Here is a 13,602-nt window from a genome sequence, read left to right as displayed (position 1 = left end):
CTACCATATAGTAACACATGTGCTACATGAAAATGTTGACAAAATGTTGCCGATGTGATTAGTTACTATAAATACTCTGTGAAAGTAACGGTAAGTCAGAAACTTCTCTCCACAAAAGTTCAGTTAGAAAAGTAGGCTGAACTGGCCGTTAAGAGTCTGAAGACCTGCCAAAGAAGCATCAGTTCGTCACGGTCGGCCATGTTTCCTATTTACGTTTGGCGTCGTGCACCTGGAACGCTCTGAGCTCGGAAGTCGGAAAGTTCTCAAGTTCCCAGTTGTCTGGAAACAAACTGGAAGCGTGAATGAAGTCCATATGTTGGGACTCAAACTGAACATTTTCAGACTTAAGTCACATTTCGAGAACAGATCAGGTTGATGAAAGTTCAGATCTATAGAGGAAACTTTTCTCATCAGTTCCTCTTTTTTATGATGTGATCTCAGTGACCTCTGACATCAAAACAAACAGTTAAAAGGAAAATGTGGCTAGCTGTCGTTAGCACAGATGCTAAGAACACAACTTCACATTGAGCCTTCACCTGAATCAAAGAGGCTGAAATGAGGCACCGGAGGAGGTTTTAGGACAGAAAGTATTTATTGGTTAAAATAGCTTCACAGATACAAAGAATGCGTCGTTGTGTTGCTGTCATGCACTTACACTGTACAACAGTGGATCCCGAGGATCAGCAGAGTGCCTGCTGCTCCTGATCTGTCAGAGAGAAGAGCCGCTGGTCTGATGTCTAAACGTCTGCACGGTCGTGATTGTGTGTTATAAAATAAATTAGTAACATGTGTATCAGAAAACTCTCTCACTGTGTGCATCATATTACATCTCTATCACCGAGATCTCAGTGCAAACGCCATCGTAGCTGAAAGATCCGAGTAAGTACCGACAGGAGGATGCACAGTTCAAAAGGTACAATGTAAAGAAAAAGCCCAGACTGAGATTTATGCTAACGTTTGGTAGTTGTGGAGCTACATTGGCATTAATATAACTGACTAAATATTAGTCCAGATCTCTACGCAGTCTTCTACAAACTCACATTTTCATCGTGACACAGTTAGCTTGATTTACAGTACTAAATATCTACTTCTCAAGCAGCAACGCTTACATGGAGTCTGAAAACGACCTACAAAATCATTCACTCAAATATGAAAACACAGAAATCATTCTACTGTTTGTCTTCACCTCGACAAGGTGTACAAGAGATCGCACTTGTCCGATCAGTGACAGTGATAAAGCCTTTCTTTATGGGACCCACACACACATCCCCCCCTCCAAAAACAACAATAAGACCACAAAGTGAAACACAACAGCACATAAATTCAAAGTTTATCAGGAAACAGCAGGCCTCACTGCCTGACTGTAGGAAAACTGTCAATAAATATACAGTTTGTGGGGATTTAGTGTCGGATGTTTTCTGCTGGACAGTAGTCAACTCTTCTCCTAGTGGTACGAGTCCCACACAAGCAGAGCAATAAATACTCAACTGTTACTCATTCAGCCCGACGCTCTCCTGTCTCTGATGTGACCAGGAGACGACAATGAGGTTAACAGAGAGCTGGGGTCACATGGTGATGATGCAGCTTTATTACACAAACTGAAAGTGTGGCTCGAACCAAACAACCCAAACATCTTCTGCTTTAAGACAACCCGGGTTTATGTTTCCTCCTCAGGTTCTAATGACGTCTTCTCGCCAGCTTCATCTGCGTGCACACACTGCTTTAAAGGGGAAGTCTGGTATTTTACTAAATGGGGACTATTTTTGCATATTTTAGGTACAAAACTGTGTGAATGTCTCCTGTAGATGTGTTCATCCTGCAGCAGTGAAACAGGCTGTAATGGCTGCAACATAATCCTCGATGGGTCAAAGGTCGTCCACTAAAAGTTCTTGTTGTTTCCACTGACAGGCTCAGATTGTTATTCTAAGTGTGTGACAACATTACAGAAAGGATCCCTACAGAGATAGACCTTTTTGTTTTTTTAACCACAAACAGACATTACATCGCTCTCTGCAAACACACCAGACTCCATTGATAAAAACAGTGATTTTACCTCAGGGGACATTGCTTGTCTACAGCTGCTTCGTTTTTGGGTTTTAAACAAATCTTAAGGTTGGATCAGAGCAAATCATTTAAAACACCTTAACCATACAAACATGAACAAACATTTACAAATGTGAACTCAGTAAAAAATCAAGGCAGCAGTAGATCAGCAACTCCTGTGCAAGCTTAAATAACTGTATTTATCAATGGAGTCTGGTGGCTTTGAAGAGAGCGGTGTAACTGCTCTTTGTGGTTACAAAAAGACAATTTACTCTTTGATAAAAAATAATCTTTAAAGGTTGACACTTAGAATAACAATCTGAGCCTGTCAGTGAAAAAACAAGAATTTTTAGTGGACGTGATCAGGATCATTCACGCACAGGGATTACCTGCAGCCCTTACAGCCTGCTCCCAGAGATTTGTTCCTCGCCCTCCTGGACCCTTCTTTAACAGTCTGCTGTTCAGGCACAAAGCTCAGGGATCAGCAGTAATAAAAGGAATGTATTTGAAGAAGACTCAGGCTAAAAGGCACATTTATCTGCTCTGTTAAAATAACTAAAGTAAGAAGGCACCCTGTTTAAACGTAACACCACACCTTCAGATCTCTGCTCTGACAGTGTGAGTGAAATGATGTCATCAATAGAGAGAGTAGTTGAAACTACGAGAACAAGAAGAAAACTGAACCTCCTTTATTAAAACCTTTTTCAAATTAAAACCAAACCCGATGTTTGTTCTTGAACGCCTCTTTACTTCCTGTCTCTGGTGTGTTCTCTTAAAGCTGGTTAGCTCCACTAAACGTTACGGTAAGAGTCATTGAACAAATATCTGCAACTTGTACCTTTGACAGTGTTACATAACAGGTTTTAATGTCTCTCTGATCGACTAAGAGTCTCTATGCTGAAGACAGTGATCGAGGTTAGCCCCGCCCCTTCAAAGAGTGTTTCCTGATGCTCTGGCTGCAGCCGGGCGGAGGTGGGAGGAGGACGAGGAGGACGAAGTGGACTCACACGTCCAGGTCGTCCGGTCTGGCCCGGCTGCTCATGCGGCTGCTGGCTCGACTGCAGGGCCGGGCGTCCATCAGCGCCAGCGGCTGCAGCTCGTGTCCCGCTGACGTGGACAGTTTCTTGTGCTCGTGGGTGTCATCGGGGAAGTCGAAGGCCTGCGCGTGGGAGTTTGAGATCGTGCTTCCTCCTCCGTTCTGGCCGAGCCGGTTCTGCTCCGTGGAGTAGTTGGCCCAGTTCTGCTCGTTGGCCTGCTTGTTATAATTACGGCACGAGCCTGTCCCCCGCTCCCCTGTGGCCAGCTTGTAGCCTGGGGGGGACATGGGAGAGAGCGGGGCGGTGGGGGAGGAGCAGCCGTTGTAGTAGGCGTACTTGGCGGTGGACAGATCCTTGGGGGTGGGGCTTAAGGTGCCCCCGCTGGGGTAGAGGGTGGGCTCCTGTTTGCCCTTCACGCGGTCTTTGATCCTCTTGAAGAAGACGTAGAAGAGCTCGATGACGTTGAGCAGCAGCGACACCAGAGACACCACCAGCATGAAGATGATGAAGACCGTCTTCTCGGTGGGCCGGGACAGGAAACAGTCCACCCTGTGGGGGCAGGGGGCCCGCTCGCAGGTGTACACAGCAGCCAGGCTGAAGCCGTAAATGTACCACTGGATGACCAGGAAGCCCACCTCGAACATGGACTTGAAGAAGATGCTGAAAATGTAGGTCCTGAGCAGCGCGCCCTTCATCTTCACCTTGCCGTGCTCCTCGATGCCGTACTTCAACTTTTTCATCTCGATCTTCTTCAGCGGGATGTCGACGTCGCCTCCGTCGTTCTGCACGGCTTTAAGCAGCTCCTGCTTCCTGTTGAACTTCTGCTCCTTCCTGTTCAGGTAGAACACGTGGGCCAGATAGAGGAGTGTGGGCGTCGACACGAAGATGATCTGCAGCACCCAGAAGCGGACGTGTGAGATGGGGAAGGACTTGTCGTAGCAGACATTCTCACAGCCAGGCTGCTGGGTGTTACATTTGAAGGCCGACTGCTCGTCCCCCCACGCCGACTCCACCGCCGTGCCCAGGACCAGGATCCTGAAGATGAAGAGCACCGATAGCCACACCTTCCCCCCCGCTGTGGAGTACGCCTGGACCTTGTCCAGTAGACGACCCAGAGCACTCCAGTCGCCCATCCTCAGGGAGAGTTAGCTGGTGAGAGAGAAGACAGCTTGTTATAGAGGTCATGACGTACACAGAGTGTAACACACACGTTAGGCTCCATGGAGGACTGACAACCTGATCATGGCGGCTCTTTGGCAGCATCGTGTGATTAAACAGTCTCGTTTTTAAAGGAGACCAAACCGTTAATTTCATGACGTAAAACTAAAGTTAATCCAATTAGAGAGACAGAAAACACACGTGGGTCAGTTTATGCAACACATCCCCTCAAACCCCGGACAGGAAGTGACTCTTTAAGGATGAACAAGCTTTAAGTTTTCATCAGGTAAAAAGTGTTTTACTTCAGCAACTTTAAAAATTCCTGTTCAAAGTTCAAACACGGGAATAAAAGATGAAGCCTCGGAGCTCTGAAGGTCCGTCACAGTGTACGTTGGTATTTCTGCTCATTGTCATTTGTCTTCACGTCTTTAGAGTCTGTACAACGTTAGCTCCAAGGCTACATGAGTGAACAAACAACCATGATGGATTCAGTTGTTCCTCAAATGGAGAAAAAACACAAAAGTCTGAAATGTTGCTAAATAAACAGAAAATAAGGATCCAAAACATTTCTGACTGTGGAAACATAGGAAACAAGAAAATAGTTCTGAATGTTCCAGAAGTTATTTGAACATTTTTAACTGTTTAATATTTTCTGTTTTTTATGAGCAGCGTGTGAATGTGTTTTGGATGTCAGTGTGGTGACACGTCTTTATCTTTAAAGACTTCACATTCTGTTTGTATCGTTAATCGGTTTGAACAGGATTATGCAAACGATCTCCTGTGACCAGACTTGCCCCCTGCTGCCACTGCGTTTTACACATTTTACACTGCATATAATGTAAAATAATGACGTCATCAACCAACAACCATCATGACATGAAAGACTGAACTCTGAGCTTTCAGCTGCAGAAAGAATGAACGCGGACGTCCCTCTGTGTCACGCAGGAGACGAGACGCAGACGTCCCTAAAAACCAAGTTACAGTCACATTAAAGGCTGCTGTGTCTTCAACCTCCTCCTGTTCCTCAGACTAAGACTCGTTCAGAGTTAATAAGTGTTTAACAGTTTGAACCTTCTGCTCCAGTTCTTACTGTAAAACAGTGTGAGCCTCAGCTACACAAAGGACGGGGGGTTAATGAGGAGCACAGAGCTGGAGCATCAGCGGGCCGAGAGCTCGAGTGCATCAGTGTATGTGTGTGTGTGTGTGTGTGTGTGTGTGTGTGTGTGTGTGTGTGTGTGTGTGTGTGTGTGTGTGTAAGCAGCAGGAAGCAGGACTGAGAGCAGCTTCTTTCCTGCAGAACATTTCCTCGGACAGAGACAATAAGCTGAGTTCCTGTTGAGTTCAGCGGCTCTTTGAACAGACTCATGGTCTCGTTCTCGCGCTCTGAAAACTAGCGCCCCCTTTGGTCAAAGTTTATCCTGACTCCTGCTGTGGACTTGGTTTGGATTCAAGCGTCTCAAAATTTTAGAAGGACAGAAAACGAACCAACACACCTTGTCATGTCGTCCTGGAACTAAACTAAAGCAGCTAAAACCTTTTATTTGAAGCTCAGAGCGCTCAGGCTTCAACACGCCCTATATGTCATCACAAGTGGTGAAAACTTGGCAGCAGCTGTTATCGTGCTGTTTGAATAATCCAGTTGCAATGATCTTAAATAATCATAACAGCCGGAACATAACTTACATAGATTTAAAGATTTCCAGGAAATGACATCATAATAAGCAAAAAACGTTTTTTCTACTGCAGATGAAACTGTTAAACACCTTCACACTGCGCTCAGAAAAACTCAGAAATATGTTTGTATGTTTATACAATCAGAAGAGTTTGGGATGTTTAAAGATAAAGTCAGATTGTTGTAGTTCACTGCTGATGACACAAACAGATGCTCTGGTTCATTGACTGACAGCCTGTAGGCTTCAGGCGAACAGACTCTGTGAAGGAGCTCACAGTGAGAGCACCAGCACGCGCTCTGAGGCCTGAAGCAGAGGGTTAAAGGTGTTTCACAGAGCACCTCTGGTTCTCTGATCACAGAGCTACATAACAACAGCACCGTGGATTTTATCTATAAAATATGAATAAACTGCAGATTGAATCCTGGTTTCACTCGGCCGTCCTGTGAGTGTGCTGCCGGGTTGAGCCTGTTTCTGACATGAACACTGAGAGCAGCGGTTACAGGAGGGAGGCCTTCAGAAGGAGGTCAGCGTGGAGGAGAGGAAGCTCCACACATGCCCTCACTTATCTCACATTAAAGCAGACTCGGTGTGAAACACAGAATAAAGCAGAGATGACCTCCTCCCCAGGGTCAGACTCACACATGAGAGGAGAGTAAAGACGCTTTCCTCTGCGCTCATCAGACAGAAAACATCCCGCCACTTTCTACATGACTGAGTTTATCTGCTGGACATGACCAAGACATGGCAGAACAATGGAGCCAGCACAAAGCCTGCTGCAGCCCCACGTCCTGCCCAGACACAGGACCGGAGGGGCCGCTGCTGTCCGACGGTCTGAGTGTTTCCGCAGTATGTTATAATAGGACAAAAAGGTTATAATGTAAAAGCTCAGGTCAGAGGTCCCGCACAGCAGGACGTTTGGAAGTCTCACGCACTAATAGCTGAACGCGCCTCACTCCTTTAAACACTTCCAATAAATAACACAAAGATTCTTTCACACTGTGTCTCCTCACGTGTGTCTCCCTCCAGGTGTCTCTCTGCTCGTTCCTTTAAAGAAAAAAACATCACACAAACTTTTTCAAAGACAGCAGGAAGCTTGTGAATCCGTGCGCGCGCAGCCCGGAGCGCACTGGAGCTCTGCGGACGGATCCGAGCGGAGCTGAGAGCGCGGAAAAGTTTCTGCACTTCTTCCAAAACGTGTAAAGACAAGAGGACAAAGTTGAACTCACCTGGAAAGTTAAAGAGAAGAGGAGAAGGAGAAGGAGGAGGAGGAGGAGAAGAAGGAAGAGGGTCCACAGGGACTGTCTCCGGCTCTCTGCACGAACTCTCTCTGTTGAGGGTGAAATCCAAGTTTGGGTCCAGGAGTGAAACTGCGCTCAACTTGTCAAAGCTCCTTATAAGAGTCCCGTCAGAGGCAGCGGTCACCTGACCTCTACGTCATCACCGACCAGAGCCCCTGTCCGTCTGTCTGTCGGTCTGTCTGTCTGTCTGTCTCCCTATCTGTCTGTCTCCCTGTCTGTCCGACAACAGTCTCACTTTACTGTTTTCATCATCTCAAACTTTATTTTATACAAACTTTTCTGATGTGAAGTCAGAACTTCTTTTACTTTGAAACTCAAAGTGATTAAAGACTTTCACAATAAGAGTCACCCTTTAGATTTAAAGTGTTTAAAGACTTTCACAATAAGAGTCACCCTTTAGAGTTAAAGTGTTTAAAGACTTTCACAATAAGAGTCACCCTTTAGATTTAAAGTGTTTAAAGACTTTCACAATAAGAGTCACCCTTTAGAGTTAAAATGTTTAAAGACTTTCACAATAAGAGTCACTCTTTAAAGTGTTTAAAGACTTTCACAATAAGAGTCACTCTTTAAAGTGTTTAAAGAGTTTCACAATAAGAGTTACCCTTTAGATTTAAGGTGTTTAAAGAGTTTCACAATAAGAGTCACTCTTTAAAGTGTTTAAAGACTTTCACAATAAGAGTTACCCTTTAGATTTAAGGTGTTTAAAGAGTTTCACAATAAGAGTCACTCTTTAAAGTGTTTAAAGACTTTCACAATAAGAGTCACCCTTTTAAGTGTTTAAAGACTTTCACAATAAGAGTCACCCTTTGATTTAAAGTGTTTAAAGACTTTCACAATAAGAGTCACCCTTTAGAGTTAAAGTGTTTAAAGACTTTCACAATAAGAGTCACCCTTTAGATTCAAAGTGTTTAAAGACTTTCACAATAAGAGTCACCCTTTAGATTCAAAGTGTTTAAAGACTTTCACAATAAGAGTCACCCTTTAGATTCAAAGTGTTTAATGACTTTCACAATAAGAGTCACCCTTTGATTTAGGTGCAGTAGGGGAGAGAGGGGACAGTTGCAACAAGTCTTATTTCTCCAATCAGGAACATACAGGAACGATGTCATTCTGCACATGCTCAGTTAGACCTTCCACAAAAGACACTCTAACATCTGCTGCTGTTTTTATAGAGGGAAGCATGAAAGTTTTATTTTAATTAGCTGTATTTGTGTCAGAGCAGACACACCCTCTTTGGATAATTAAAACAGTGCCTCAGTTTGGATCCTGATGTTTCTTCACTTCTGACTGACTGAGCGTCAGAGTGTGCAGCACCTGTCACAACCTGCACAATGACTTTTGACAGGTCTTTATCATATGCAGAAAAATACACAACTTTAAAACATTCTCACATAAATAAATCCAAATATTAATGAATGCTATTTTTAGAATAACCACTGGGAGGCAAACGTTAATAAGTGAAATATAATTTAATACGTGACAGCCGTCCCAAGTGTGTCATATAGAACCATGTTTACATGGTGTTTGATTATCAGACAAATGTCAGGTTAACACATAAATAAAGTTGGTCTGGTTCAAACTGGAACATCTGTCCCCAGTCTCCCTTACACTCACCTGTTCAGGCAGGTGTGCGTCACACAGGTGGTCATTATGTGTAGAAATCATACACTGTTCATATGTATGTACAGTAAAGTAGAGATGCATCAGTTGTTCTTTGAGTGTGAACAGTGAGTATCATAATACTCTGTAAGGATTATTGTAGCATTAAAGTTACTGTTTCCTGTCTGCTACTTGAATCTGTAACTGTGCTTCATATTTCATCAACTAATCAATATTTACCTCTGAAGTGTATTAACATCATATCCACCATGTGCTGTAATGCTTTATGAACAAGTAGCTCTTAATGTCGCTTTTATTGTCCTGTCAGTCTGTCAAGTCGGTTCACATAGACAACAAATTTGTTTTGGTGTTTTGGTGCAAAACAATTGTTACAGAACTATAATAAAAAAGAAAAGAAAAAGAAAAGAAAAAGATTTTTAAAAAAGTAGGCAATAACAATAACAATAATAATAATCATAATAATAATAAAAATGATAATAATACAAACATGATCTGCTCCTGCAGTCAGACCTGTTGATGGTCGCCTCCTCTTCAGTGCTCTCCTCTGCGCTCCCTCAGCACACAGCACAACCTGCTGGTGGAGATGATGCAGTGCAGGTGTGTGTATGTGAGCGGTACAGGCTGTCCATGTTTGAGGGTCATTGGTTTAACGAGGGGGTTGAGAACATAAGGTACTGGCTTCACACACGCGCGCGCGCACACACACACACACACACACACACTGGGATGTAATGTGAATTTCAGTTACTTCCTGTTGTATTTTGATAACGTTTCAGAATAAAGCAAAATGGATAGAGTTTTTATATTAGAAATGCAGATGGCTTCATTTATCACAGAAGATGGTCAGTGTAAAATATCAAAGAGACAGCAGAACTGCAGGTTTAAAGTGACGCTGTTACTGTGTCTGATCTTCTCCACCTGCTCCTGATGGAGGCTCCTCCAGAGGCTCCTCCAGCTCAACATCTCACCTTCCTCCTGCTTTGCTGTACATTCTCCAAGATCCAACACGTGTGTTCTGAGATTAGCATGAGACACAGCCAATCAGAGAGCCCGTCCTGTCTGTGAGGACGGGCTGTCCTCTCATGATGAGGTCATGGCTCCACACAGAAACATTACTGCCTGCTCAGCATGTTAACACGTGTGGCTAAATGTTCCTCTCTTCCTCTGCTGTTTAAAATAAAAAGTCACAGACATGTCGGATGGACGTAAAATGAGGACGTTTAATATACAATAAAAGTTGTTCATATGTATACAGTGATGCTCCAGCAGGTTGTGTCACAGCTGCAGTGTTCTAAACCTATAACACGTTAACATACAATACATTTATTAAATCATCTGAGCAGTCATTCTCTTTAAAAAACATGTTTGTCTCATATTTATTGTCGTGTCCATGACAAAAACAGGTTTGAATTATTCTTAATGACAAATTGAGTTTTTTATTTCCTGGTAAAATCATTTAAACCTTCATGACTCACTCTGCACTCCCTCCCCCCGAGTGTGCAGAGAGCAGGACGCTCCTCTCTGCTGTTTCACTTCCTGAAGGGGGTCCATCTTTTCTTTGTGAGCTTTAAAGACAAACAGAACTGATTTATATCTTTATATTTAAACTGCTTTGATCATATAAAGTGTAAATTTGTCCGAGGACGGCTCCATCAAGTCTCCTTCTCCTTCCAGTCTGAGTCCCTGTGCTGCTCCTCACTTCCTGCCCCACCTGCAGCAGGCACAGGTAACAGGGGGAAGCCTCCGTACCTGCTGGCCCCGCCCATCCACGCCGGGTTAGACGAGTTATGCTGAGCCTGAAGCTGCTGAGCCCGAAGCTGCTTCCTGCGCTCTCTGCCGCGGTTACACAGCAGGTAGATCATCTCCACTATGTTCAGCAGCACCGACACCCCCGACACCACAAGCATGAAGAGGATGAACACCGTCTTCTCTGTGGGGCGAGAGATGTAGCACTGAGCCCCGCTGAAGCGTGCACAGGGTGGAGACTGGGTGCAGTGGAAGAAGGAGACCATGAACACGGGGCCGAAGATGTAGAACTGGGCCACGGTGAAGCCCACCTCCAGCAGCACCTTGAAGAGCAGCTGGGTCATGTAGGTGCAGAAGAGGACGCCTCTGATCTTCACCTTCCCCCTGTCATCTGTGTACCTGGGCCTCTTCAGCACTTCTCCACCTGAGCTCTCCAGCTGCTCCATCATCCTCTTCTCTCTGTGGATGAGGTGCACGGCGTGGCCCAGGTACACCAGCGTGGGGGTGGACACGAAGGTGATCTGCAGCACCCAGTAGTGGACGTAAGAGATGGGAAACATCCAGTTGTAGCAGGCATGCTTGCAGCCGGGTTCCTGGCTGTCGCAGTAGAACTCTGACACCTCGTCCCCCCACACTTTGTCTGCAGCCGCCCCCAGGACGAAGATCCTGAAGAGGAAGAGGACGCTCATCCAGATCTTCCCCACCACTGTGGAGTGAGACTGCACCTTGTCGAGCAGGGCTGAGAGGTAGGACCAGTCCCCCATGGCTGCAAAGGGACAAACACACACACACACACAGAAAGATAGCACTTCTGTTATCTATCATAGCAACCTTCTTCATGTCTGTCTGTGTTAAACACTCTTTATCTTTAGGCTGAGGATTGTTTTAACCACAAACAGACGTTACATCGCTCTCTGCAAACACACCAGACTCCATTGTTAAAAACAGAGATTTTACCTCACAGAACACAGGAGCTGCTGCTCTGCTGCTGCCTCGATGGGTTAGTCTGTGTGTGTCATTGTGCGACTGTTGTGTTTTAAATGGTTACTTCAGATCAAGAACAATAATGGTGAAGCACAATAAAAGGAGCAAAGTAGCTAATCGAGGCAGACCAACAACTCCCTGTTCATTTGGTAAAATGTGAATGGAGTCTGGTGGCCTTAATAAGATTGATATCAGTTTAATAATGTAAAGTACATTTCCAGAAATAGCACACACTGCTGGTTAAATCTAAACTGTGCTGAGCTGGTGACTTTTAATTTGACTGATGTGTCTTAAAGAAACAGTAACACACGTCATGTGACTCAAACACAAGGTAATAAACAGAACAAAGCACTCACCTGTCAGGGTTCACACTGTGCTTTAGATCATCACAGCAGATCGAGACCTGATCCTCAGACCAGGACGAGACTTAAATATGGTCTGAGACTGAGTCACACTCACACACACACACGCACACACACACACACACACACACACACACACACACACACACACACACACACACACACACACAGCTTCTCCTTTCACTCGTGATGACTGATGAAATGTTTCTTCACACTCAGTTCCTGTAAAGAAGCTCCACCTCATTTTCCAATCAATCTCACTCAGCTCACCTCCCACTTTGACGGACGTGTGTGTGTGTGTGTGTTCACAGACACACCCTGTTCATGTGTGTATGAGTGTGAAAGGGACGATATGAAGTTGCAGCATACAGCACAGTGTCGTTGTCTGAAAGCAGGTGTCCTGGTGTCTGATCAGAGTGTGATGAAGACGTGTCTGTGTGAGCACGTCAGAGGTGACTGTCATCAGTAATGTAGGAGACGATCCTTTAAATTAAGACATTAGCTGCTTCTTTTTCAGAAATACACAGCCATAATGTCAATCAATGATTTTATAATATCACGAATTCTGGAGCAGGAAGTGACCATATTTGGACAATAGGGCGGCGCTGGGGAGCAGGGAGGAGATAGCAAACGCTACCTTTTCAAAACTAAACAGTCTGCAGCTAATTTGTTAGCTGCTAATGAGCTACTTAACCATCGTGTATCCACAGAGTGAGAGTATCTTTGAGATGGAAGCTGACCAGAGTTTATTTATCAGACTGAAGAAGCTCAGAGAGACTGTCGAGCAGCAGACTGACCTGGTCCATGTCGCTCTCATCGCTTCGACCCCTCCCCCCCGGTGACAGACGCAGATAGCTGCTAATCAGTGCTAAGATCTAAATAAGGTAATGAGTGTAAAAACAGTGTGTCAGACGTGTTGGACGGTCTGTTAGTCCAATAAAGCGCACACACAGATTATCTGTCTGAAATTTACACGAACAAATCTCCAAAAGGCTCCAACAGCACAAACACAGCCCAGAGGTTACGTTCAGTGACTGAGCTAGCAGACAGCTAGCAGCTCCCACCTGTCACTCAAAGAGGCCCCACCCCTAATGCTGCATCACTTTAAGCCTTAATATAATGTAAACAGGTGAGTTGTATAAAGATTCTCCCCGTACAGTTGTCATGAAGAGAGAAATGAGCTATAGAGACCCAAACTGTTTTTGTACCAGGCTGTAAACATGTTTATTTCTGCTATAAAGTTTAACATGGGGCTCTATGGGGACTGACTCACTGCTGGAGACAGCCTCAAGTGGACACCAGAGAAACTGCATGCTTTGACACTCCTTTCTGGAGTTTCTGGAGGAAGTTGAACTCCTGATAGAAAAATGTGAATTAAAAATAAAAGTAGTTCAAACTAGTTTGGTCCCATTCAGTCCTCCTTCACTGGTTTTGGGCTCCAGTGGTAGAAGGAGCTCTGAGCTGAGATCATTGTGATACTTTAATAGTCATGATGTCGTGTTTCGTTTCCACTTTTCGGTTTGATGCCAGACGTCTTGTTTCATGAATCATTGACTAATCACGATGTACGTTCCCGGGTCACTGACAGGAGGACAGGTTGAAATAATGCTCCATGTTATGTTAGAGAGTCTGTGTCTATGGTGACCTCTGACCTATGTGTTCCAACTCATGAACATAATAA

At 44.6% G+C, this 13,602-nt stretch overlaps 2 protein-coding genes across 2 annotated transcripts; both read right to left on the bottom strand.

Moving 5' to 3' along the window:
- Nucleotides 1-573: 573 nt before the first annotated feature.
- Nucleotides 574-7,259, bottom strand: gja1b (gap junction protein alpha 1b). The gene is made up of 2 exons (XM_069684261.1): nucleotides 7,138-7,259; nucleotides 574-4,229 (listed from the first exon to the last, which is right to left on the bottom strand). The coding sequence occupies exon 2, from the start codon at nucleotides 4,211-4,213 to the stop codon at nucleotides 3,047-3,049; it is 1,167 nt and encodes a 388-aa protein (XP_069540362.1). The 5' UTR covers nucleotides 4,214-4,229; nucleotides 7,138-7,259; the 3' UTR covers nucleotides 574-3,046.
- Nucleotides 7,260-10,039: 2,780 nt separating this feature from the next.
- Nucleotides 10,040-12,007, bottom strand: LOC138611349 (gap junction Cx32.2 protein-like). Its single transcript, XM_069684410.1, has 2 exons — nucleotides 11,916-12,007; nucleotides 10,040-11,341 (listed from the first exon to the last, which is right to left on the bottom strand). The coding sequence occupies exon 2, from the start codon at nucleotides 11,337-11,339 to the stop codon at nucleotides 10,482-10,484; it is 858 nt and encodes a 285-aa protein (XP_069540511.1). The 5' UTR covers nucleotides 11,340-11,341; nucleotides 11,916-12,007; the 3' UTR covers nucleotides 10,040-10,481.
- Between the last annotated feature and the right edge of the window lie 1,595 nt (nucleotides 12,008-13,602).

This window comes from Semicossyphus pulcher, unplaced genomic scaffold (assembly GCF_022749685.1).
Source record: "Semicossyphus pulcher isolate SPU_LCO1_2020_fin unplaced genomic scaffold, fSemPul1.0.p SCAF_11, whole genome shotgun sequence".
Lineage (NCBI taxonomy): Eukaryota > Metazoa > Chordata > Actinopteri > Labriformes > Labridae > Semicossyphus > Semicossyphus pulcher.
This window is presented reverse-complemented; position numbering and strand designations above follow the sequence as displayed.